The following is a 22,935-nucleotide window of genomic DNA, read 5'->3' on the forward strand; positions in this document are numbered from 1 at the left end:
AGGTGTTTCAAATTTTGTAGAGATTTTCACAGGCCAACTACACTTTGTAGTATTTGTAAAGAGTGGCAGCGAATGAAGTTCCCAGCTTCTGTACGGTACTGCAATTTCTTTATCTTTTTCAATGGTTTTTGTCAATTTAACCTCTTCCTTTAAACCGGGCACAATATGTGGAACTAGCCATGCAATTTTATCAACTACAACTCGTGCTTTCTCATTTGTTGTACAAATTAATGCATTGACATCACTATTACTACGAATTAATATTAACTCTTGCGGTATGTTTAGCATTATATTTTTATAATCTTCTGCAAATCCTAATAGTCGATTTAATGGGATACATGCTTGAAAATATCCATCTATAGGTTTAGTGGCTTCTTCATTTAGATCCCAACCAGACATTGTTAATTTCAGACTTTCACTTTGATTTAATGATGCCAGATTTTTCATAGTTGTTGTAATACCTGGCTTTGTGTTTGTATCTACAGTTACTCCACTTACTTCATACCGTATTTCACTAAACAAAAAAGCGACACCATTATTTACAAACTTGGTTTTTGTTGCTGGTACAGTTTTATTGGTTGTAGCGTCGGTTTTAACCAATTGTCCCTCAATTAAAATTAAACTATCACATGGTAGTGTACACAAATCTTCTTGTAAAGGAATTCGAATTTCATCCGTGTTTTCATATCTGGCTGTATATGCCTCATGACTTTGAAATTTGTAACCTACCACACCTTCATCCCACTCAATACCCTTCTCAATATCGAACATTTTTTATGTGTATAATTCAAATCCTAATGATTTTAGAAACAGTTTATTTTTATTACTTAATTGTTTCACGGTTCGTTTCGTACTAACTGTTTTTCTACACTTTTGTTGCTTTTTATATGAGTCAGTTCTAAAACTAATACCCATTTTCTTCTTTCTTCTGCAAATGTAATCCAACTGTTACAGTCTCTTGTTGAAAATTGACCAACTTTTCATCTTGATCTATTATTTTAAGTGTAATATTTCTGATAGTTTTAACACTAATGGGTAGGTAAATCACATGATCTGGTGACTGTACTATTTTAAATCCAGGTGGAACGTTTGGAAAAAATTGATAAATTATGTGTACAGGTTCTCCATTTTTAAAACTTCCAATTGTAATATTACATTCAATCATAATCGAATTAAGTTTCATTATGTCTGCAATATTGTCCGAATCTTTTCCAACATTTTTCGGAACTATTTGACTATTAAATCCCAACACTGGTCCGATAGTATTTGGTTTGGTAAAGTCAACATCTTTTGTTGCTTTGATATGTGTATGTAATGTATTATTGTTTGCAGTAATAGATAAGAGGTCATTACGGAATTGTTTTTCAATTACATGTTGTAAATAGTTGTTTATATCGGTTAATTGATAACAACCGGTCGGTATTTTAAATTCGACATCCCCGAAAAAGAATTTATTATTTTCTTCATCAATATTCGGTATACTGTTGTAGACTTCAAAATTTGTAACACCCAGTTCATAGACACCATCACTAACATCAATCGGTGGATTAAAGTCAGCACTTAGTATCGCTGATTTTCCTGTTAATACAAACAGCATCTTTGATTCGACTAAACTTATAATTTGCATGTGTGTCTATATAAAAACTTTAAACATAATTGTCCACAATTATATGAACCCATTTTCTGATATCCATCATAATTGTATGTAATGTTATTACCATCATTATCACTTTTGAAATAATTGATAATCTCTGTTGGAGGTTTTAAATTGCCCATACTATCAAAGTATAATATATTTTTTTATTTTTTACATATGCTGTCCAATGAGTTCCACTATTTTTTTCTTCATCTAAATTTATAATTCCTGTTTTATTTTTATGTATAAGTTTCGGTAATTTATTACGCATATATACACCTCTAAAATTTGGAATTTGTAATAGTCGAGCAAACTTTATTATTTCAATATTAGTGAGGGCGTGACGTGGTAATTTTACTGGGAGTTTTTTTTCTGATACCATTTATATGGACCAATGTAAAGACCTTTCCCTTTAGTTTTTCCTACACCTTTACCGCTACTCATTTCCATTGCTTTATTATGCCGCATAGTTTCCTCCAACATTTTTTTATCTACCGAAGCTTTATTTACAGCAGTCGCTATCCCTGCAGCTCCTCCTCCTAAAGCGCCTAGAGCACCTAATAGTGGTAATAGGAATGGTAAAAAACCACCATATTTAGGAGCAACTAGAATTCGTAGTTTTTTTGTCTTCTTTTTTTACCCTTTTTACTTTTAGCTCCCATTCCGAATTTTACTTTGCATTTCATTATACCAGCAATTGCTAATGCAGCTGCTTTTTCCCCAAACGATGCGTCTTTTGCTTTTAAACGTTCAACTGCTTTACTTAATAATAACTTATCTGCTTCGTGTCGTTTTTGCAAATTAGTTTCGTTGGCGTACGATATATCGTGTTCTTTACAAGCCTGATCTAATTTATTTCTACCACTATGTCCAAGTGCAATTCGTTCTTGTAATTTGGTTCCAGGACCACAAAACTGATAACCCGGTATATGTAATTCAATGGGTAATTTATTTATTAATTTATTTATTAGACCCCAACCTCTCTTTGTCAGAGTTGAATCAATACTATGTTGAGAATCACAAGTCTGTTTATTATATAACTTCATTTATTTACTTTTATCCATACAGCAAAAGAACAATCTAGATACTAATTTAATCTAAGGTTACAAGTTGTTTATATCTAATTTCTACTCTTATTAACTAACTAACATTCTATACCACTATCACAGCTACTTGATGAGTCGTCAGAATCATAGTCATCAGAATCATAAAACATCATTTGTCGCTCTCTACTAAAATACCATATTTTAACAGTCATTTTGTTTATTAAATTATTTCCACACAACTGAGAATTCTGTCCAAAAACACTTGTAGTTTAACACTGAAGTCACATGTAGATGACAAATGTGAAATCTCACTGCCATAATCTTCACACATTTCAAACAAAAAAAAATTTTCTGTTACTACAGTCCTTTGGAGACAGGCAAAAGAGCATGTAGCAGTAAGGATCTGAAAACATTTAAAAGTTAATTTCTACGAGTACATACAATCTCATATTACATACCATTGTCAACTTCCATTATGCTGATTTAAGTTAGTGGTATATAGCTATAATTTTTTGGGCATTTTCCGGATCCACTTGGCTAGCTGTGTAGCACGGAGTTTTACACTTATGACAAAGGAAAACATATTTTCTAAGTAACTCTTTAAATTCTTCTTCATTACAAGTAATGTCAATACTTAAAGAATTATTCCACCCATCTGGATTAATAATAGAAATGTCCTTAGTGCTGCACTGTTCACACACAACCACTCTATTAAAGAAACGTTCCCAACCACCTTCCAAAGATATGTGTCCTAACTGGTTGTGGAAACACGTTTCTTCCACTATTATGACACCTTCACAAGTAAAACGATACCACATTTTTTTACTACTTTAGTATTGAGAAATACTTATTAGATACTGTTTTGAATTTGTATTGAATTTTATATATATTAGCTGCAGTGACCTTGAATGATAAGTAAAGAGGGAAGTTGTTGGCCTTGCAAAAGTGGGGAGTAGCATGAATGGCCTTGACCTTGAAAACATCAAGGTCCAATAATGTCTTGGCCTTGAAGTGGTGGGGGAAGTGGAGGGGTTGGCCTTGAAAAAGTAAGAGAGAGAGAACGAGTGACCTTGAAAGAAAGAGAGGGAAAATGGGCGGGGTCAAACTCAAGGTCAAGGTTGTGTTGTGTTGTCCCCCCATTCGTTATCTACTCGAATGCTGTAAAAGATATCTTGTATCGTGTGGGATTATCTAAATTTAAAAAATTACCCGAACCACTACAGTGGGGAATTGATAATGAAGAGAAAGCAAAGGAGAAGTTTGAACAGATCACAGGTATAAAGGTAGATTCATGCGGCTTTTTTGTTGATAAAGAAAAAAAATTTTTAGGTGCAACACCAGATGGGTTAGTGGGTTCAATGCTATTGTTGAAATTAAATGTCCATTTAGCGCAAGAAACACAAATATTAAAACTGCCATAGAACAAAAATTGATTAAATACTTAGAAATAGATTCTCAAGATGATAGTAAAATAGTTTTAAAAGAAAAAGATAATTACATGCATCAAGTACAAGGTCAGCTCCACATTACTAATCGCCAAACTTGTTATTTTATAGTGTACACCTCTACAGATTTAAAATATTGTATTATTGAGAAAAACGATAGTAAATATTGGAACGGAGGAATGATAGATTGTCTTGAAAATTTTTATATGAATGCCATGTTACCAGAAATAATTGATTCAAGACATAGTCGCAATTTACCGTTACGCAGCATAATAAAAAAGGATTTGTAAATAATATTTCAAGTTAAGTTTTAGAGATTTTTACATAAATACATAATATGATGATAAGCATTTTAATAATAATTATAATTTTTAATTTGAACAATAAAAGTAAAAAAAAACTTCCTCAGTGGGTTGACACCTTGTCGTGGTGAGGGAGCTCAGTAGTTCTATCACAAAACCTGTACAGAACGAAGCTAAGTACCAAAGTTTTAATCATCTTTTTTTATATTTTTTTTAAAACAGGAATAATTTTATTGTTAAAAGTATTCAAAAAAATAGCGAGCGTGATTACTCGTATTTCAAAATCTCATAAGATACGTTGATAGCAGTGTCTACACAAAAAAAAACGTAATGCAAATCTATAGGTACCTAATTATTTTGTTAAAAAAATTAATTCCGAAATCATGTGCTTTAATTTTATACCATTATTAGAGAAATCGCTAAAATTCCTATTTGTGCCGATACATTTCTCTGTCTTGAACAAAGGCAATAAAATTATTATCTTGTGGGTCACCCCAATGGTGGTTACCTCCAGCGGTGCGTCCTAAACCCGTCATAAATCTGCTTCCAGCTAGCTACGCATTCGAAGAAGGATGCATTAAAAGTTGCCTACTTACAATTTAATTTTTGCTTTATATCTATCAATTAAGAACAGTTAACAAAAATCTAAAATATCTCAGGTCTGTATTTTTAAATTTCCTATAAAATGGTTTATTTAAATTCTCAATACAATGCACCGTTATCAAAAATTCGTATCAACTTCATTAACAGACATTTTATTTAATAAAAAAATATCTAGCCATTTATTTTAATCAAGAATGTTTCTTGGAACTACATTTACTTATAAAGAAACACTGCAAATGTCAAGAAACTCTTCAAGTCTAAATTTGTGGCTAAAAACAGTAAAAACAGTTTACACGTAAAACGTATGCGCCAGCTCCCAGAGGGTCTTGAGCCTTTTAAGTTACTAGAGCAGGCAAGCTGCTGCGCGATCATGTTTTGAGCCATGCAAATGAGCGATAAACACACATTTAACAATAGCAAATAAAAACAAAAAGGTAATAATAATTGCGACCGCAGAAAGGTATAAATAACTCCTCGAATAATTTTTTTAATAAGAAGGTGACGCGGATTTATGCAAAAGTGGAATTTGCAAGTAAGATTTTGTTGTGTTTGCGAGCTGTTTGAGTTTAGGTCACTGTGGGAAAATTGAGGAAAGTTACATTAGTTTCTTACCAAGGACATTAAAACTATTATCACGTTGCCATTCATTGCTATTACCAAACTACTAAGCACTACAAAGCAACTACCACCCCGTCTGCATGATACGAAAGCGGCTAAAGAGACCCAACGTCTGTTTTAACCGGAGCGGAGCGTCTGACCGACCACAACATTCAACACTACCGCTGTTCGAGAGTACATTAAAATTTGTTGTAAATCGACAAGGACACCAAGTCAAACGGTAATGTTGTGGGAAAGAGACTGCTGGTAGACCTGCATAGTGCAGGACGTGTCCCGCCAACATTTCGTCCTTTTTCCAGACGCAGGACAGTCGGCCGGAAGCCACTGTATCACTGTGTTTCCCGCTAAATACTTCACTGGCGGAAGTAATTAAAAATTTCCTAACTACGTTTGTGACGCCGATCCTCGTTAATAATTTATGATTCATTTCAGCAAATGGAGAAAGAAAGTTGTGATTAATTGTTGGTTTGCGTGAAACGTAAAGTGTTGAACATCATGAAGCTTTTCAGGAGCTGATCAGTTAATTTCCAACTTCAGGAACTTGACGCCTAATTATTATAAATTACGTATCATGATGTATTCATTTATTGTTGCTACGCTTTTTATTTGCTGTTTCTCTTGATTTCGTTTTTGGAAAGAAAGTGTCAATTAACTTCCGATCGATTTGGGAAATCCATTTCATTCACCTGTTCTTCACGGCTTGGCTAACATTCGTCCATCAACTAGAACATCGTCGCCGAAGAAAAGAAAATAATTTAAATTTTCCACATTTTTTTACCAAAACGGATTTTAGTACAATAAGTATTGACGTTATTTCCCACAACTTTTGGCCAAACGTATTTGCATACAAATAATGGAATTTAACGAAACAGATCAAAGTTTCAAGTTTAAAAATCAAAGGGAAAACTTTGCAGATAATTCATATTTTCGCCCTAGGGGAAAGAATAAACTTATCGGAAGTATTGGAACTTTTCACATGATTGTATTTTTCTTTTTTGTACGGCGTATTTCCCACTTTGTTGTATAACCATCAGGCACGGGGAACTTTAGACGGGTGCTGCGATTTAAGATTGCCGATGAGTAATGAGTTAAGTTTTCTTCCTCTTTAATTAACATTTAATGAATACTACATCACTCCATCTTCCCTTCTTTTTACCTTATTTCACGTGATTGACTAAGAAGAATAATTAATTATATGCGGACTCGCGTGTTGCTTATAATTTTGTCATAACAGCATTGTAATTAGCGTCTAAAGTTACCCTTGTAATACATGCACACAACTTTTAAGAAAGACTTTCGAAAAGTTTGACTCCAATCACCTTCTCAATACATTTAAATTAAGTGGCGCATTTAGTTAATTGTCTATTTGTTGCAAATGTTAAATTAATATTAATAACAGTATCGCAATCATTTTAAGTACATGCAGCTGCAGAAAAAATGAAAATTAAGACACGCTGTAGACTTTAGGTCTTTTACTCGTACTTCTTGTGTAGGATTGCAGAAAATTATTTTTTTTGCACAGATTAAATTCATCTGTCATTAGCATAACTCGCAGAACTTTTCTGATTTTGATGTTTATTTCAGTCGTAATAACTTAAATTGTAACTTTTTGTAATTATTTCCAGTTTTAATTTATTTGGGGGAGTTCTTTATTATTAACGATACGAAATGTAGGAAAATTAAATAAGCCTAAAAATGTATTTTCCAAATGTGGCCACTGACTTATGCAATACCGATTACACATTCAAATAAAGAGTTATCTACAAGTTAAATTATGTATATCTATTAAACCAATGTACCTATTTAATATTTATGGTATTATTTGTTGAAATCTCATTTAATTTAAAAAAAAAGCTATTTGTTGTTAATGTATTTTTTGCCACAGTGAAGTGAGTCAAGTGCGCAAAAATTTGGTAATTCCCCGGTCATGGTTGACGGCCATCGAGTGAAATCACTCAGAAGTGAAGATGTATCTGTGTATTTAAAGACTTTCACGGACGCGTACCGGAGTCTAATTGCTGGCCAGTAAATTATGTAAATTTCCACACATGAAGCGTTTATACCTATAAACACAGAAACGAAACTAGTTTCAAACAGTTTGTGTTGCGCTTTGGCGGGAGCACAGTATTTGAAAATAATTTGTAGATTTAGTGGCACTCTATAAATAAAACGAGAACGAGTTTGATCGAACTTTCATTTACGATATGATGACTAAACCTTGCGGCTAATGTGTTACTTGCTATAATTTATTGCGGCTACAGTCATTATCAAGTGTAGTGTAGTTTGTTATTCGAAAATTGTAACTAGCAATGTATCAGTTTGTGTTTACAACTGGCTTAAATGGGGACTCGGAATTTCATAAGGATTTGAGCGCAACGAACAATCTTTGCAAACTAGTGCAAGTAACTGTAAATGCGTCTTCAGCGGCTAATTGTGGAAGACGATGGTGAAAAATTGCTACGTCTTTTTTATTTTAGTGGTGCTTGCGGTAACGGTGAGTACACTTTGTCTAATTGCGCGAAAGTATTTGAAACCGATTCGAGGAACAAAGTCGGAAATTGCTTTTAGAAAAAAACAAACCTGTCAATCGAGTTTATGTGAATAACCATGAAAATGTTTAAACAAACCGCTGTTCCATTCTACTGATGATTACTTTACTTAATACTTTAATCACTGCAATTGTTGTAGGTGTATATTGCAGAGACGCGACCTCAATTTAAAGAGTCGCTTGAAGCCATCTCCAAAGTGACTGAAGGGATTAATGATAGCGCTATCACTTTTATTAAACAACTAACCGGCGAGGCGTTAAAAGATGACAAGAATAAAACTAAAACCAGGATTTTGTTCCGAGGTACGAATCAATCTTCGTCTACTTAGCGCAGATTTATAAACCTAGTCCAAGGTTAATTTCAAAATGGCATAAATTCAGAGAGTGGTTTTGGGAACAGGAAACAAACACAAAAAAATGAAATTTTGATTGAAACGCCACTGTTTGTTTTTGTTTATGTCTTTACATAAAACACGTAACCTTGACCTATCGTCCACACTTAAACAAGTGTGTTTATTTGTCCTTATTTTTTGCTTGAAATTTGTTAGAAAACTAATTGGTCGCTTTCAGGGGATTTGCTGGGCGGGGAGTTCGGCGACCAGGACATAATATTTCCCGACACGTACCAAGTGATTTTCAATGATGTTCCGAAAATCGACGGTCCTCCTAAGTGTGCCGAAGGCAACACTTTTTGTGAGGACTTTGATTCTTATCCTTACAACCACGTGAAAAACGTGCTTAAGCGCAAGCGGGTGCATACTGATTTATTCGGCAAGGACGAACCCCTCGATGAGCGCTACAGCATCACCAACAGAAACGGCGACTTCGAGGCGTTCATCTGCACGAGCATATCCAAAACGATTTTCCCCCGAGTTGGCATCAACAAAAACAACAAGTGGAAGGTCATAATCAATCAAGAGGAAGACGGATACATTCAAGGGATTAGGACGGAAATTTGCCGAAAGTAAAGGGTTGAAAGTTGATTTCTGTGTCGGTGACAGAGTGTTGCGGGGAAGGGGCGGCTTGTGACCTCATCGGCGACAGGGCGAACGGCTACATAACCAGCTGCAAGCAAAAATACATGTTGCGGAGGATGATGTCTTTATCTGAAAATGGGGATCCTGTCCCGGACACATTCCAGTTACCGTCAGCCTGCTGCTGCTCTTACAGGAAGGATCTGAGTTTTTTGTCCCGATTTGGCGCCGACGATGTTTCCTTAAGGTCGAAAGGGAAAGGAAAATAAAATAAAGAATGTGATATAAGTTATGTGATTGAACTTTTTATTGTAAAAACGGCAGCGGGATTATTTATTGAATAAAATCATACAGAAGCAAACCACAACCAATGAACGAACCCTTCTCCCCACCTCTGGCCGAAACCCTAAACCCTTTCAACTTTCCTAATCACTTATTTACGATTCTATTCAACATTATTCTTCGTGGCTGCAAACGTCGAATGTGGGTGAAGTGTGTTTTCGTCTGTGTTTATTTTATGACTATGGAAGTGGTTAGTTATTTCTTTTCTCTTTTTCTGGATTTTCTTATAGTTTTTTTAGTCAGTATTCAAGCAAGTCCAGCCTGGCAGAGTAAGATTTATCGCCTTGAAAATGAAAATTTAATTATTTTTTATGGCAGGAAACAATCACATCGTTTTTCCGAACTCGCTAGAAGAGCATGAAACTTTCATTGCTCCAAAGTGTAGCGGTAACAAAACATTTTGTGAGGACGTCGGACATTACCCCAAAAATAAATTTAGCGTAATATTAGAAAACACCACATACGGGGAAGATTATTTCATGCCGCAAAGCACCGCCGAGGAAGAATCTATCAAAAATCGATTGTACGGAGTAACTGAATATTACATCTGCAATTCTCACGTCCAAACGCAATATCCCAAAGTGGCGCAAAACGTCAGAAACGAGTGGAAATATGTTTACAATTTTGATAACTACAAGCAAGGCGTAAGGACAGAAGAATGTGTGTAAGTGCATGAAGTGATTACGATTTCTACTTTCTTATTAGAGCTGAAACAGCTTGCAGATCATTCCAGGGAACGCCGCGGGAAGTTAGGACGAAGTGTATGCAAAAGTACAGCGATATGTTGCTGTTGGTTGCCGATGAATACGGAAAACCTGTGTGGGATTTATTCTGGTTTCCTTCCGCCTGTGTCTGTGCATACGAACCAATTATTAATTTTAACCGAGTTTAGGAGAGTTTGCTGACAACTAATTTTCCTTAAATTGCGATCAATAGACGTGTCTTTGAAGCTGAAATGTTATACCATTTCCCGGTACAATAAAACTTTGATTCTATACATTCGTTTTTTTTTTCCACCTTTTCTAATGAAATAAAAGTAAACATGAGTTTTGATGTCACGGCGACCTGTAAATTCTTGTGAAAGAATTTCGTAGTCGAATACCCTTCGGAGCCGGTCTCCTGCTGTTAGTGAAAATGATGGTCAAGGTGGTGGACGGTAAGTATCATTAACTCTTAATCCTTTGCTGTTAGTGTCAGATGTACCTGTTCAGAAGACAGTACACAACCTTCAGTGGCAGTGGAAGAAATGTGGGTTTTTGTGTTGGTTTTTGCCGTTTTCAAAGAGGTAGGAATATATCTTGTGAAGCGCTGTGTGATTAAGCTGTTACAAGTTTGATTAATAAATTGATTTTTAGTTGGGCACCATGTCATTTAATCCAGCCAAGATGGGTAAGTTTAGCAAGCGTTAATCAGTGTAAACTAATCTCAGAGAATATAACAGAATAACACAAAGTTTTTTAATGAAGACACTCTAATTTTTTCTCTCATTCGTCTTCTAATTGTGTAATTTTAAACTGGTTTTAATGAGGAAAGAAGTAGTAAATTCGTAGTTTTAGATGATCGCAAGGGTTTGACCTTTCCGGATTCGAGTGAAATTGGGGGTGATTTTTTGTACGAGACGGTGGTCCCCAACTGCCAAAATCACACGTACTGTGAACACTTGGACCGCTACCCTAAAGAACTATTTTCCAAAATATTAAAAAGCCGCGAAAAGGAGTTTTCTCGGTACTTTCAGAGTATGGCAGTAATAGAGCCCATTATGAGTAGGAACCAAGACACTTCCTGTATTTGTGCATCACGCAAAAGTATTATATACCCAAAAGCGGCATATAATATAAAAAATAATCTGAAATTTATCTACAACTTCGATGGATACAAACAAGGAGTGTCCGTAGAGGTCTGCGTGATGTAAGTTTTTTAAATTTTATTGTGAATAAGGACGGACTTTAGTACGTGTTTTAGAAAAAATCAAATGTGCAAATTTTACGAGAAGGTGAGAAAGTTAAAAACAAGGTGTCGACAAAAGTTCGTCGAAAAATTGTTACTGACGGCTGATGAAAATGGAAGACCGTACGCTGATAGGTACAGATTTCCATCAGCTTGTGTCTGTTCGTACAAGATAATTAGCTCTAATGTGTTTTTTACTTAAAGTTGGGGTAAGTTTCGTAATTTAAATTTTGTTTCACCTACTAACTCATTTTTAGTAACTGCAGAGTAATACATTTACTTTGTGGAGAAGTGAACTGAGACGATTTTATCCCTGTAATTATCGCAGTATTAGGTGGAAGAAAACGATAGGTATTAATCACAATTTAGTGAATCCCAGCTAATAATTCTTGAAAAGTAATTACGTGTGATTTGTGTGATTATGACGAATTGTAGGTACGTAAGTTATTGTGGACTAATGTGTGTTTTTATAATTAAATTTTAGCAATTTTAGTCCGGACGTTAGTCAAGTTTTTATTTATTGTTACAAGCTTTACCAGTGTCTGAAACTGTTTAAGCATTTTATGAAATATTATGTTAGAACTAGCTTAAGCATTAAAAATGTACAAACAGACGAAAAGTATTGTAGTATTGTAAATTTATGTGTACTATAAACTGTAATTAATAAAGCTGTTGATGTTCGAATGAACTTATTTTATGTGGGAAAATAAATAAAATTTGTTGCAAACAGGAAAGCTGTTAATAACTGAAACTTAAATGAATTTCCTTCAGTTTTGTTTGAGGAACGGTGTGGTCTGATGTGCGTCCGTGATGCTGAGTTATTTGTATTTGAAATAAGAAGCCTCTAATTTAATAGTAATAGGTGAGTTGGTTAAATTCAACCAAAACGTAGTGTGGGCTCTTCTTGCACCTTTATTGTAACAAAAAAATTCCACATATCTCACTCTTAATACTTTAATTAATTGCTGTTGTGTTTTGAGGGGGGATTTATTGGTTTTATGAATTTATTTAAATAGTTTAAAAAAAATTTTGGCTTGTGGGGCTAAGGATATTCTAATAGAATTTTAAATAATTCATATTTGTTTAGTTTTTTCTGGATTGTTTTTGTTTTGAAGAACGGTTTTTTTTCTTTTTAGAATTTATTTTATTGTTGAGGGATTAACTTGATTTTTGGAATTTAATTTGTTAATAATTAACTCTAGAAGAATTGTTATGACTTTTTTATTTGACTGAATATCATTTCTTTTTATGAGATTTGTATTATTTATTTCTAGTATAGTAATTTTTTATAGGCGTGAATATATTGGTAGGGGCTCCAAAATGTAATTTTAACATTCGGTCCTTTCGTACTAGAACATTAACATAAATAAAAGATAGAAACCAACCTGGCTCACGCCGGTTTAAACTCAGATCATGTAAAATTTTAAAGGTCGAACAGACCCAATATTCCAGCTTCTACACCGAAAATTAATTTTAATCCAACATCGAGGTCGCAAACTTTTCTGTAAATATGAACTTTCAAAAAAAATTACGCTGTTATCCCTAAGGTAATTTAATCTTTTAATCCAAAATTCAGGATCAACAATTCACTAATCAGTGTAAAAACAAAAAAAAAGTTAAATCAATTTTCCTATCACCCCAACAAAATTCTTTAAACTATCAAGGAAAAGAAAACTTCAATACCAATAAAAACTTAAAAAATAAAACTCTATAGGGTCTTCTCGTCTTTTTAAAAAATTTAAGCATTCTCACTTAAAATTCAAATTATAATACAATTAATTAGAGACAGTTAATTTCTCATTAAACCATTCATTCCAGCTTCTAATTAAGAAACTAATGATTATGCTACCTTTGCACAGTCAAAATACTGCGGCCATTAAAACACTCATTGGGCAGGCCCGACCTTAAATTATAATCAAAAAGCCATGTTTTTAATAAACAGGTGAAAATTCAATTGCCGAGTTTCTTAAACTAACCTTATAAATAAAAATTAATTTTACAATAAATTATACTAATTTTATCATTATTACTCATAATTCCCCATTGTTTAAGAAATTCTGATAAAAAATCCAAATAAACTTCAAATCACACTACTAGATTAATTAATTATAACATATTAAAAATAATGAAAAATTCTAATCCTACAAATTAATCAGTGATAATCTAATTATAGAAATCCTTTTATAAGCTTATCCCTATAAAAATATTTTACTTTAATCATAAAATAAAAAATTATAATTATAATAAAAAATAAATAAATTAAATTTATTTCTCAGAAAACTAGATATATTTAAAAACGACTAACGTTTCATTACTAAAACAATATTATAAATACTTTTTCTACAGTAAAAGATATATTATTTTAGCTCTTTTAAATTCGAGACAATCAATTCTTTGAATCCAACTTAATAAACCCTGATACTAAAGGTACCAAAAATCAACTATGCTTTTCCCTTAAAAAATTAAATCCTTCACAGTACTATTCACTATAATTAAAAGAATTTTTTCAAAAACATTAATAAAAACAAAAATTCTTCTTACAGAAAAAATAAACTCACCAAATAAATAACAAGCTACTATCAAATTAAATTGAATTTCACAACTCTCCTTTTAATGTAAATAAAATGCTTTTACCAAGCTCTAATTTGATCATTCCAGGCTCATTTTCCAATAAGCCTACAGTAACATGAGCACATCACAGATTAATAGAAAATAACTTTAAGCAAGCCACTCATGGATTACTACTTACAGTAATTTTAGGATTTTATTTTACACTTCTTCAAGGATATGAATACTACGAATCTTCTTTCTCAATTGCCGACTCAGCTTACGGATCATCATTTTTTATAGCAACTGGATTCCATGGACTTCATGTAATTATTGGAACCACATTCCTACTAGTATGTCTAATTCGACATTTAAATAATCACTTCTCCCAGATTCACCATTTTGGGTTCGAAGCTGCAGCCTGGTATTGACATTTTGTTGACGTAGTATGATTATTTCTTTATATTTCAGTCTACTGATGAGGTAGGTAATTACTTATATAGTATAAAAATTATATTTGACTTCCAATCAAAAGATCTATAAATAGTATAAGTAATTCATATTTTAATTTTACTAGCTCTAATCATTATTATTATCAGAACACTTCTAATTGTAGTTCTAAACTTAACTTCAAAAAAATCATTTCTTGACCGAGAAAAAAGATCCCCATTTGAATGCGGATTTGATCCTAAAGCCTCAGCCCGGCTACCTTTTTCCCTACATTTTTTTCTAATTGCTATCATCTTCCTCAAAAAAGCTACGCCAATTAAAACCCCTAAAATTAAAATCAATATAGAAAAAAAAATTATAATAAAATCTTTAATAATCAATATTACTTGTAACAACGTTACATAAATAGATTCTAAATCTATTGCACTAATCTGCCAAAATAATTAACTTTATTCAAACTCCAAAATGTAATTTTAACATTCGGTCCTTTCGTACTAGAACATTAACATAAATAAAAGATAGAAACCAACCTGAGGGAATCAAAAGTGGAATGGGACGGCTCCTAATTTTGTTAATAAAGCTGAGTCTATTATTACTTTTAGTCTTGAATTTATTAGGGGATGAATAAATTCATTTGTTAATAGTAATAATAAAATTGCTATTAGGAGGATGAGAGATGCTATGGCTTGGGTAATGAAGTACTTTAAAGCTGATTCAGACGAGAAAATGTTTTTGTTATTCGAGAATAGGGGGATAATCGATAACAAATTAATTTCTAGTCCTATTCATATTCTTAACCATGAATACGAGGAGATTGAGATTAGGGTCCCTAAAACTATAGAATTTAGGAAAAGAATTTTATATATTTTTATTAAAAAGAGAAAGATTTTACTTTCATTAGCAGGGTATGAACCTAATAGCTTAATTAGCTTATCTTTTTATGCTTTAGTATATGATGTATTAGAGTTTTTGATACTCTAGGTGGTGGTTTAATTCTATCAAGTATAATGAAGGTAATTTCTTACATGATTTATTCTATCAAAATAATCCTTTTTCAGGCACTTCATTAAAACTTTATTTGTAATTTAAATTTCGCAACTTTCATAAGCCTAATTCAATGAAGTTTGGTTTAGTTAATATTTTTAAGTCTAATTTTTAGAAAATTCACGAAAATTGCATTTTTTTGCATCATCAATTTTTCCTCAATTTAAGTTAACATTAGCAAATGTTAAAGATGTCAATTTTTCTCTAAAAAATTTCATAAAAAAAGGTACCTACATTAAAACTTATTTAATTATCATGGGATATATAATTATATATATGATAAGCATTGATTTATATATAATATAATTATATATTAGAATGTAATAATTAGCTTTATATATAATTTTTATATAATTAATAAAAGTTATATATAATTAATAATTTTATATGAATATATAACGTATTTAATAAATTGGATATTCTTATTTAACTATAACTATCCCAGGATTAACCATCGCTTGCTAAGTGAAAGGAAAATCCAATTATTGTTGAATATGATTAGTATTAAGTTTCTTTTATTTATTAATTAAATATTTATATATATATATATAATTGTCTATAAATATGTAACTATATAAACTTATAAATCATTAAACGAAGATTAAATATTTAAATATAATAGCGATTATTAATAATAAATATATTTAATAATAATACATAAATTTTTTATAGAAAAAAAAAAAACTCCCTCTTTCCTACATTATTACTCAAGTTTCATTGAATTTAAGATTTTAGTTAAAATTTAAATTTCATTACATTCATATTTTTATAGAATATAAAGAATTAAGTAAATATTAATTTATTGGGTTAGAAATTTAATTTTTTTAAAAAAAGTTTTAATCTAGAGAAAGGAAATGTAGCTAAATCTTTTTAATTGAAATTTGTGGAAAAATTATTTTTAAGCAGTCAAGTAATTAATAATGAATTTTGTTTTAATTTAAATTAATATTATTTTATTTAAAATTAGGGGATAAATAAAATAGAAGGGGTTTAATTTTTATTAATACATTTAGTTCAATTTAGAATTATTAATTACTTAGATATTAATTGATTTATTTTAGAATAGAATTATTTTAATCATGTTTGATAATTAGGAACAATTTTCAAGACAAAGGGGTTGATTACTATAATTTTAATTTTTCTAGAATTAGGTAAAATCTATTAGTATTTATATGTTTTAGAAATAATTTTTCTAGGCCCGCTCAGGGGAGCAAAATTAAGTAAGCGGGCATTTTTTTAGGGAGGATTGTCTTTGAGTTAGAATTTTTTTTTTATATAAAAAGTTTTATCATGGCTTTAAAATTAATTATTTAATTTTTGTATATGTGAGTATGTGCGTAAGAAATTTTAAATAGGTTTTTGAATCAGTATGTAGATTTAGTTTTTAGGAGAACCTATAACTAGGAATTTAATTTAGTGTAAACTAAATTTGTGCCAGCAGTTGCGGTTAGACAAATTGTTGTGCGCACACTTCTCTTTTTAATTCTTTGATTTATCAACAGCCGATTATTTTGCTGTCGTTGCGGTTTTTGGCGACATTTTGTTTTAACGTGTTTTAAAGACTTCAGAAAACGATTTAACGTGATTTTTTGGATGATTTTGTGATCAAACATCTCTACTTTTATATGGATCTTTTATTTGAATCTAGTGTATAGTGCGAATGACAGTGTTTTAATGAAGGATAAATCAACTTAAGGCAAATTAAGGTAAACGTTATTGAAAGGTGTCTATACAACAATTAATTGCGATTTCTAGATATTAATATAATCGTATTAAACCAAGAAGGATCACACAAACTTCTCTAATAAGGGAATTTCTTGATGTTTAGGAGATGAAGACCGTCCTTGGAGATGATAACGGTTCTTGGGATGTAATTGAAAATCCCATGAAGACGAGTTAAATATAATGTGCAGTAATTAATAGGTATATCATAATAATAAATAAATTTATTGTAGTTGCGAAGCTAGTATTTTGTGAAAGCAGGGAGTTTAGGACTTGCTATGGTTCAAGGTTTTCAAATTCGCCATGTCCCTCTATGTCTTAATCTTTTATGTTGTTTTACACAATGTTATAACGCCTATGCTTGTTAAAAAAACAAGGTTTGTCCTTTTTGTGATTGCTTAATTTAGAAACTAAGCGAAAAAACGTATTCTACAAGTATCATACAAGTTAATCAATATTAAAGCCTACTATTATTATAAATTTAAATGATTACATGGTAGTTTTAATCAGTTAACTTCCAGTTATAGTTATGTATATCAGATATGTGGCTTTTTATTTAAAATAATTTCAGCACACTTGTAATTCTCTTGTGTTTGAGTAATTTACTAATAACTATGATGCAATCGAGATTACTTTTAAAAAATTTCAAAACTTATCAAGAACTTTGACATCAAACTGTTAAAGTACGTGTTAGGGCCGCTTTTACAAACGTCCGTAAACCTTATAACCGCGAATAAATTTCGAAAAATAGTTGTTTAAATTTAGCCTTAAGGGACTTAAAAATTGGACTATTGTCAAAGGTTACAAGCAAAATTTTGATATTTTTTTGCTTTTCTGAACAGTCTGTAGACAAGTAATCAAACCAACAAAACTGATGTATTTATACAGACTGATCCGGAAATACTGTGTCTGTTAGCAATCTGAATTTAAATTTTAAAGGATACCAATAGTGTACACTTTCAGGTAGCAATTCAATAATTTAATCTGATGCCAACATACTCAGTTTCTCTGGATCATTGTGTATATTTAGACAATGTATTTACATATATTATTACATCTGAGTATGTTTATGAAGAACAATTCGAGTTAAATTAATTTTGCCTATACATTCCAGCATGTTATTATTTTTTTAATAAATTTTTATTGGAAAGACTTTGTTTCATTTTATTAAGCGATGTTAAATGTTTTTGTGCTATTGCAACTGTTACAGATGCTTTTTTATTAAAATGTCTCGTAACAGCGCATGAGTACAGAAACATTTAACATTTATAATTCTTTAAATTTGGAAAATAAATAAAATGTCCTGTTTGAATTTCCCGCTATTATTGAATTAGTTCGTTCTCTCAGGGTTAGGTGGCGCTTTCGCGAAAAAACCAGGGGTAGACAGAGAGATTCGCTTCTTCCTCTCTCTTATTCTATGATTCTATTCAACATTATTCTTCGTGGCTGCAAACGTCGAATGTGGGTGAAGTGTGTTTTCGTCTGTGTTTATTTTATGACTATGGAAGTGGTTAGTTATTTCTTTTCTCTTTTTCTGGATTTTCTTATAGTTTTTTTAGTCAGTATTCAAGCAAGTCCAGCCTGGCAGAGTAAGATTTATCGCCTTGAAAATGAAAATTTAATTATTTTTTATGGCAGGAAACAATCACATCGTTTTTCCGAACTCGCTAGAAGAGCATGAAACTTTCATTGCTCCAAAGTGTAGCGGTAACAAAACATTTTGTGAGGACGTCGGACATTACCCCAAAAATAAATTTAGCGTAATATTAGAAAATACCACATACGGGGAAGATTATTTCATGCCGCAAAGCACCGCCGAGGAAGAATCTATCAAAAATCGATTGTACGGAGTAACTGAATATTACATCTGCAATTCTCACGTCCAAACGCAATATCCCAAAGTGGCGCAAAACGTCAGAAACGAGTGGAAATATGTTTACAATTTTGATAACTACAAGCAAGGCGTAAGGACAGAAGAATGTGTGTAAGTGCATGAAGTGATTACGATTTCTACTTTCTTATTAGAGCTGAAACAGCTTGCAGATCATTCCAGGGAACGCCGCGGGAAGTTAGGACGAAGTGTATGCAAAAGTACAGCGATATGTTGCTGTTGGTTGCCGATGAATACGGAAAACCTGTGTGGGATTTATTCTGGTTTCCTTCCGCCTGTGTCTGTGCATACGAACCAATTATTAATTTTAACCGAGTTTAGGAGAGTTTGCTGACAACTAATTTTCCTTAAATTGCGATCAATAGACGTGTCTTTGAAGCTGAAATGTTATACCATTTCCCGGTACAATAAAACATTGATTCTATACATTCGTTTTTTTTTTTCCACCTTTTCTAATGAAATAAAAGTAAACATGAGTTTTGATGTCACGGCGACCTGTAAATTCTTGTGAAAGAATTTCGTAGTCGAATACCCTTCGGAGCCGGTCTCCTGCTGTTAGTGAAAATGATGGTCAAGGTGGTGGACGGTAAGTATCATTAACTCTTAATCCTTTGCTGTTAGTGTCAGATGTACCTGTTCAGAAGACAGTACACAACCTTCAGTGGCAGTGGAAGAAATGTGGGTTTTTGTGTTGGTTTTTGCCGTTTTCAAAGAGGTAGGAATATATCTTGTGAAGCGCTGTGTGATTAAGCTGTTACAAGTTTGATTAATAAATTGATTTTTAGTTGGGCACCATGTCATTTAATCCAGCCAAGATGGGTAAGTTTAGCAAGCGTTAATCAGTGTAAACTAATCTCAGAGAATATAACAGAATAACACAAAGTTTTTTAATGAAGACACTCTAATTTTTTCTCTCATTCGTCTTCTAATTGTGTAATTTTAAACTGGTTTTAATGAGGAAAGAAGTAGTAAATTCGTAGTTTTAGATGATCGCAAGGGTTTGACCTTTCCGGATTCGAGTGAAATTGGGGGTGATTTTTTGTACGAGACGGTGGTCCCCAACTGCCAAAATCACACGTACTGTGAACACTTGGACCGCTACCCTAAAGAACTATTTTCCAAAATATTAAAAAGCCGCGAAAAGGAGTTTTCTCGGTACTTTCAGAGTATGGCAGTAATAGAGCCCATTATGAGTAGGAACCAAGACACTTCCTGTATTTGTGCATCACGCAAAAGTATTATATACCCAAAAGCGGCATATAATATAAAAAATAATCTGAAATTTATCTACAACTTCGATGGATACAAACAAGGAGTGTCCGTAGAGGTCTGCGTGATGTAAGTTTTTTAAATTTTATTGTGAATAAGGACGGACTTTAGTACGTGTTTTAGAAAAAATCAAATGTGCAAATTTTACGAGAAGGTGAGAAAGTTAAAAACAAGGTGTCGACAAAAGTTCGTCGAAAAATTGTTACTGACGGCTGATGAAAATGGAAGACCGTACGCTGATAGGTACAGATTTCCATCAGCTTGTGTCTGTTCGTACAAGATAATTAGCTCTAATGTGTTTTTTACTTAAAGTTGGGGTAAGTTTCGTAATTTAAATTTTGTTTCACCTACTAACTCATTTTTAGTAACTGCAGAGTAATACATTTACTTTGTGGAGAAGTGAACTGAGACGATTTTATCCCTGTAATTATCGCAGTATTAGGTGGAAGAAAACGATAGGTATTAATCACAATTTAGTGAATCCCAGCTAATAATTCTTGAAAAGTAATTACGTGTGATTTGTGTGATTATGACGAATTGTAGGTACGTAAGTTATTGTGGACTAATGTGTGTTTTTATAATTAAATTTTAGCAATTTTAGTCCGGACGTTAGTCAAGTTTTTATTTATTGTTACAAGCTTTACCAGTGTCTGAAACTGTTTAAGCATTTTATGAAATATTATGTTAGAACTAGCTTAAGCATTAAAAATGTACAAACAGACGAAAAGTATTGTAGTATTGTAAATTTATGTGTACTATAAACTGTAATTAATAAAGCTGTTGATGTTCGAATGAACTTATTTTATGTGGGAAAATAAATAAAATTTGTTGCAAACAGGAAAGCTGTTAATAACTGAAACTTAAATGAATTTCCTTCAGTTTTGTTTGAGGAACGGTGTGGTCTGATGTGCGTCCGTGATGCTGAGTTATTTGTATTTGAAATAAGAAGCCTCTAATTTAATAGTAATAGGTGAGTTGGTTAAATTCAACCAAAACGTAGTGTGGGCTCTTCTTGCACCTTTATTGTAACAAAAAAATTCCACATATCTCACTCTTAATACTTTAATTAATTGCTGTTGTGTTTTGAGGGGGGATTTATTGGTTTTATGAATTTATTTAAATAGTTTAAAAAAAATTTTGGCTTGTGGGGCTAAGGATATTCTAATAGAATTTTAAATAATTCATATTTGTTTAGTTTTTTCTGGATTGTTTTTGTTTTGAAGAACGGTTTTTTTTCTTTTTAGAATTTATTTTATTGTTGAGGGATTAACTTGATTTTTGGAATTTAATTTGTTAATAATTAACTCTAGAAGAATTGTTATGACTTTTTTATTTGACTGAATATCATTTCTTTTTATGAGATTTGTATTATTTATTTCTAGTATAGTAATTTTTTATAGGCGTGAATATATGGTAGGGGCTCCAAAATGTAATTTTAACATTCGGTCCTTTCGTACTAGAACATTAACATAAATAAAAGATAGAAACCAACCTGGCTCACGCCGGTTTAAACTCAGATCATGTAAAATTTTAAAGGTCGAACAGACCCAATATTCCAGCTTCTACACCGAAAATTAATTTTAATCCAACATCGAGGTCGCAAACTTTTCTGTAAATATGAACTTTCAAAAAAAATTACGCTGTTATCCCTAAGGTAATTTAATCTTTTAATCCAAAATTCAGGATCAACAATTCACTAATCAGTGTAAAAACAAAAAAAAAGTTAAATCAATTTTCCTATCACCCCAACAAAATTCTTTAAACTATCAAGGAAAAGAAAACTTCAATACCAATAAAAACTTAAAAAATAAAACTCTATAGGGTCTTCTCGTCTTTTTAAAAAATTTAAGCATTCTCACTTAAAATTCAAATTATAATACAATTAATTAGAGACAGTTAATTTCTCATTAAACCATTCATTCCAGCTTCTAATTAAGAAACTAATGATTATGCTACCTTTGCACAGTCAAAATACTGCGGCCATTAAAACACTCATTGGGCAGGCCCGACCTTAAATTATAATCAAAAAGCCATGTTTTTAATAAACAGGTGAAAATTCAATTGCCGAGTTTCTTAAACTAACCTTATAAATAAAAATTAATTTTACAATAAATTATACTAATTTTATCATTATTACTCATAATTCCCCATTGTTTAAGAAATTCTGATAAAAAATCCAAATAAACTTCAAATCACACTACTAGATTAATTAATTATAACATATTAAAAATAATGAAAAATTCTAATCCTACAAATTAATCAGTGATAATCTAATTATAGAAATCCTTTTATAAGCTTATCCCTATAAAAATATTTTACTTTAATCATAAAATAAAAAATTATAATTATAATAAAAAATAAATAAATTAAATTTATTTCTCAGAAAACTAGATATATTTAAAAACGACTAACGTTTCATTACTAAAACAATATTATAAATACTTTTTCTACAGTAAAAGATATATTATTTTAGCTCTTTTAAATTCGAGACAATCAATTCTTTGAATCCAACTTAATAAACCCTGATACTAAAGGTACCAAAAATCAACTA

The 22,935-nt window shown here is 31.7% G+C and overlaps 1 protein-coding gene and 2 long non-coding RNA genes across 5 annotated transcripts; all 3 read left to right on the top strand.

Moving 5' to 3' along the window:
- The first annotated feature begins 7,563 nt into the window (after positions 1–7,563).
- On the top strand, positions 7,564–13,269 carry LOC103314659 (uncharacterized). 2 transcript variants are annotated; one of them, XM_064354607.1, is made up of 6 exons: positions 7,564–8,144; positions 8,339–8,501; positions 8,769–9,704; positions 9,754–9,783; positions 9,833–10,178; positions 10,220–13,269. In XM_064354607.1, the coding sequence occupies exons 1-3, from the start codon at positions 8,094–8,096 to the stop codon at positions 9,164–9,166; spliced, it is 612 nt and encodes a 203-aa protein (XP_064210677.1). In that variant the 5' UTR covers positions 7,564–8,093; the 3' UTR covers positions 9,167–9,704; positions 9,754–9,783; positions 9,833–10,178; positions 10,220–13,269. The 2 variants fall into 2 exon arrangements, with proteins under 2 accessions (XP_064210677.1, XP_064210676.1); XM_064354606.1 differs by having other exon boundaries at positions 8,769–9,783.
- Positions 13,270–17,268: 3,999 nt separating this feature from the next.
- LOC135265290 (uncharacterized) lies at positions 17,269–19,541 on the top strand. 2 transcript variants are annotated; one of them, XR_010332886.1, is made up of 4 exons: positions 17,269–17,409; positions 17,458–18,813; positions 18,863–19,208; positions 19,250–19,541. It is a non-coding gene; the product is annotated as an uncharacterized LOC135265290 (long non-coding RNA). The 2 variants fall into 2 exon arrangements; XR_010332887.1 differs by having other exon boundaries at positions 17,269–17,397.
- Positions 19,542–19,576: 35 nt separating this feature from the next.
- On the top strand, positions 19,577–22,299 carry LOC103314662 (uncharacterized). Its single transcript, XR_010332888.1, has 2 exons — positions 19,577–20,453; positions 20,508–22,299. It is a non-coding gene; the product is annotated as an uncharacterized LOC103314662 (long non-coding RNA).
- Positions 22,300–22,935: the final 636 nt, after the last annotated feature.

The sequence above is a fragment of the Tribolium castaneum genome, chromosome 2 (genome assembly GCF_031307605.1).
Source record: "Tribolium castaneum strain GA2 chromosome 2, icTriCast1.1, whole genome shotgun sequence".
Lineage (NCBI taxonomy): Eukaryota > Metazoa > Arthropoda > Insecta > Coleoptera > Tenebrionidae > Tribolium > Tribolium castaneum.

What these genes read in the sequence shown, in the direction of transcription:
- LOC103314659 (XM_064354606.1), top strand. Translation starts at nt 8,094, where the DNA reads ATGGTGAAAAATTGCTACGTCTTTTTTATTTTAGTGGTGCTTGCGGTA. An exon ending in TAGTGGTGCTTGCGGTAACG is followed by an intron (nt 8,145 to 8,338) that starts GTGAGTACACTT and finishes CAATTGTTGTAG; the next exon opens with GTGTATATTGCAGAGACGCG. An exon ending in AACCAGGATTTTGTTCCGAG is followed by an intron (nt 8,502 to 8,768) that starts GTACGAATCAAT and finishes GGTCGCTTTCAG; the next exon opens with GGGATTTGCTGGGCGGGGAG.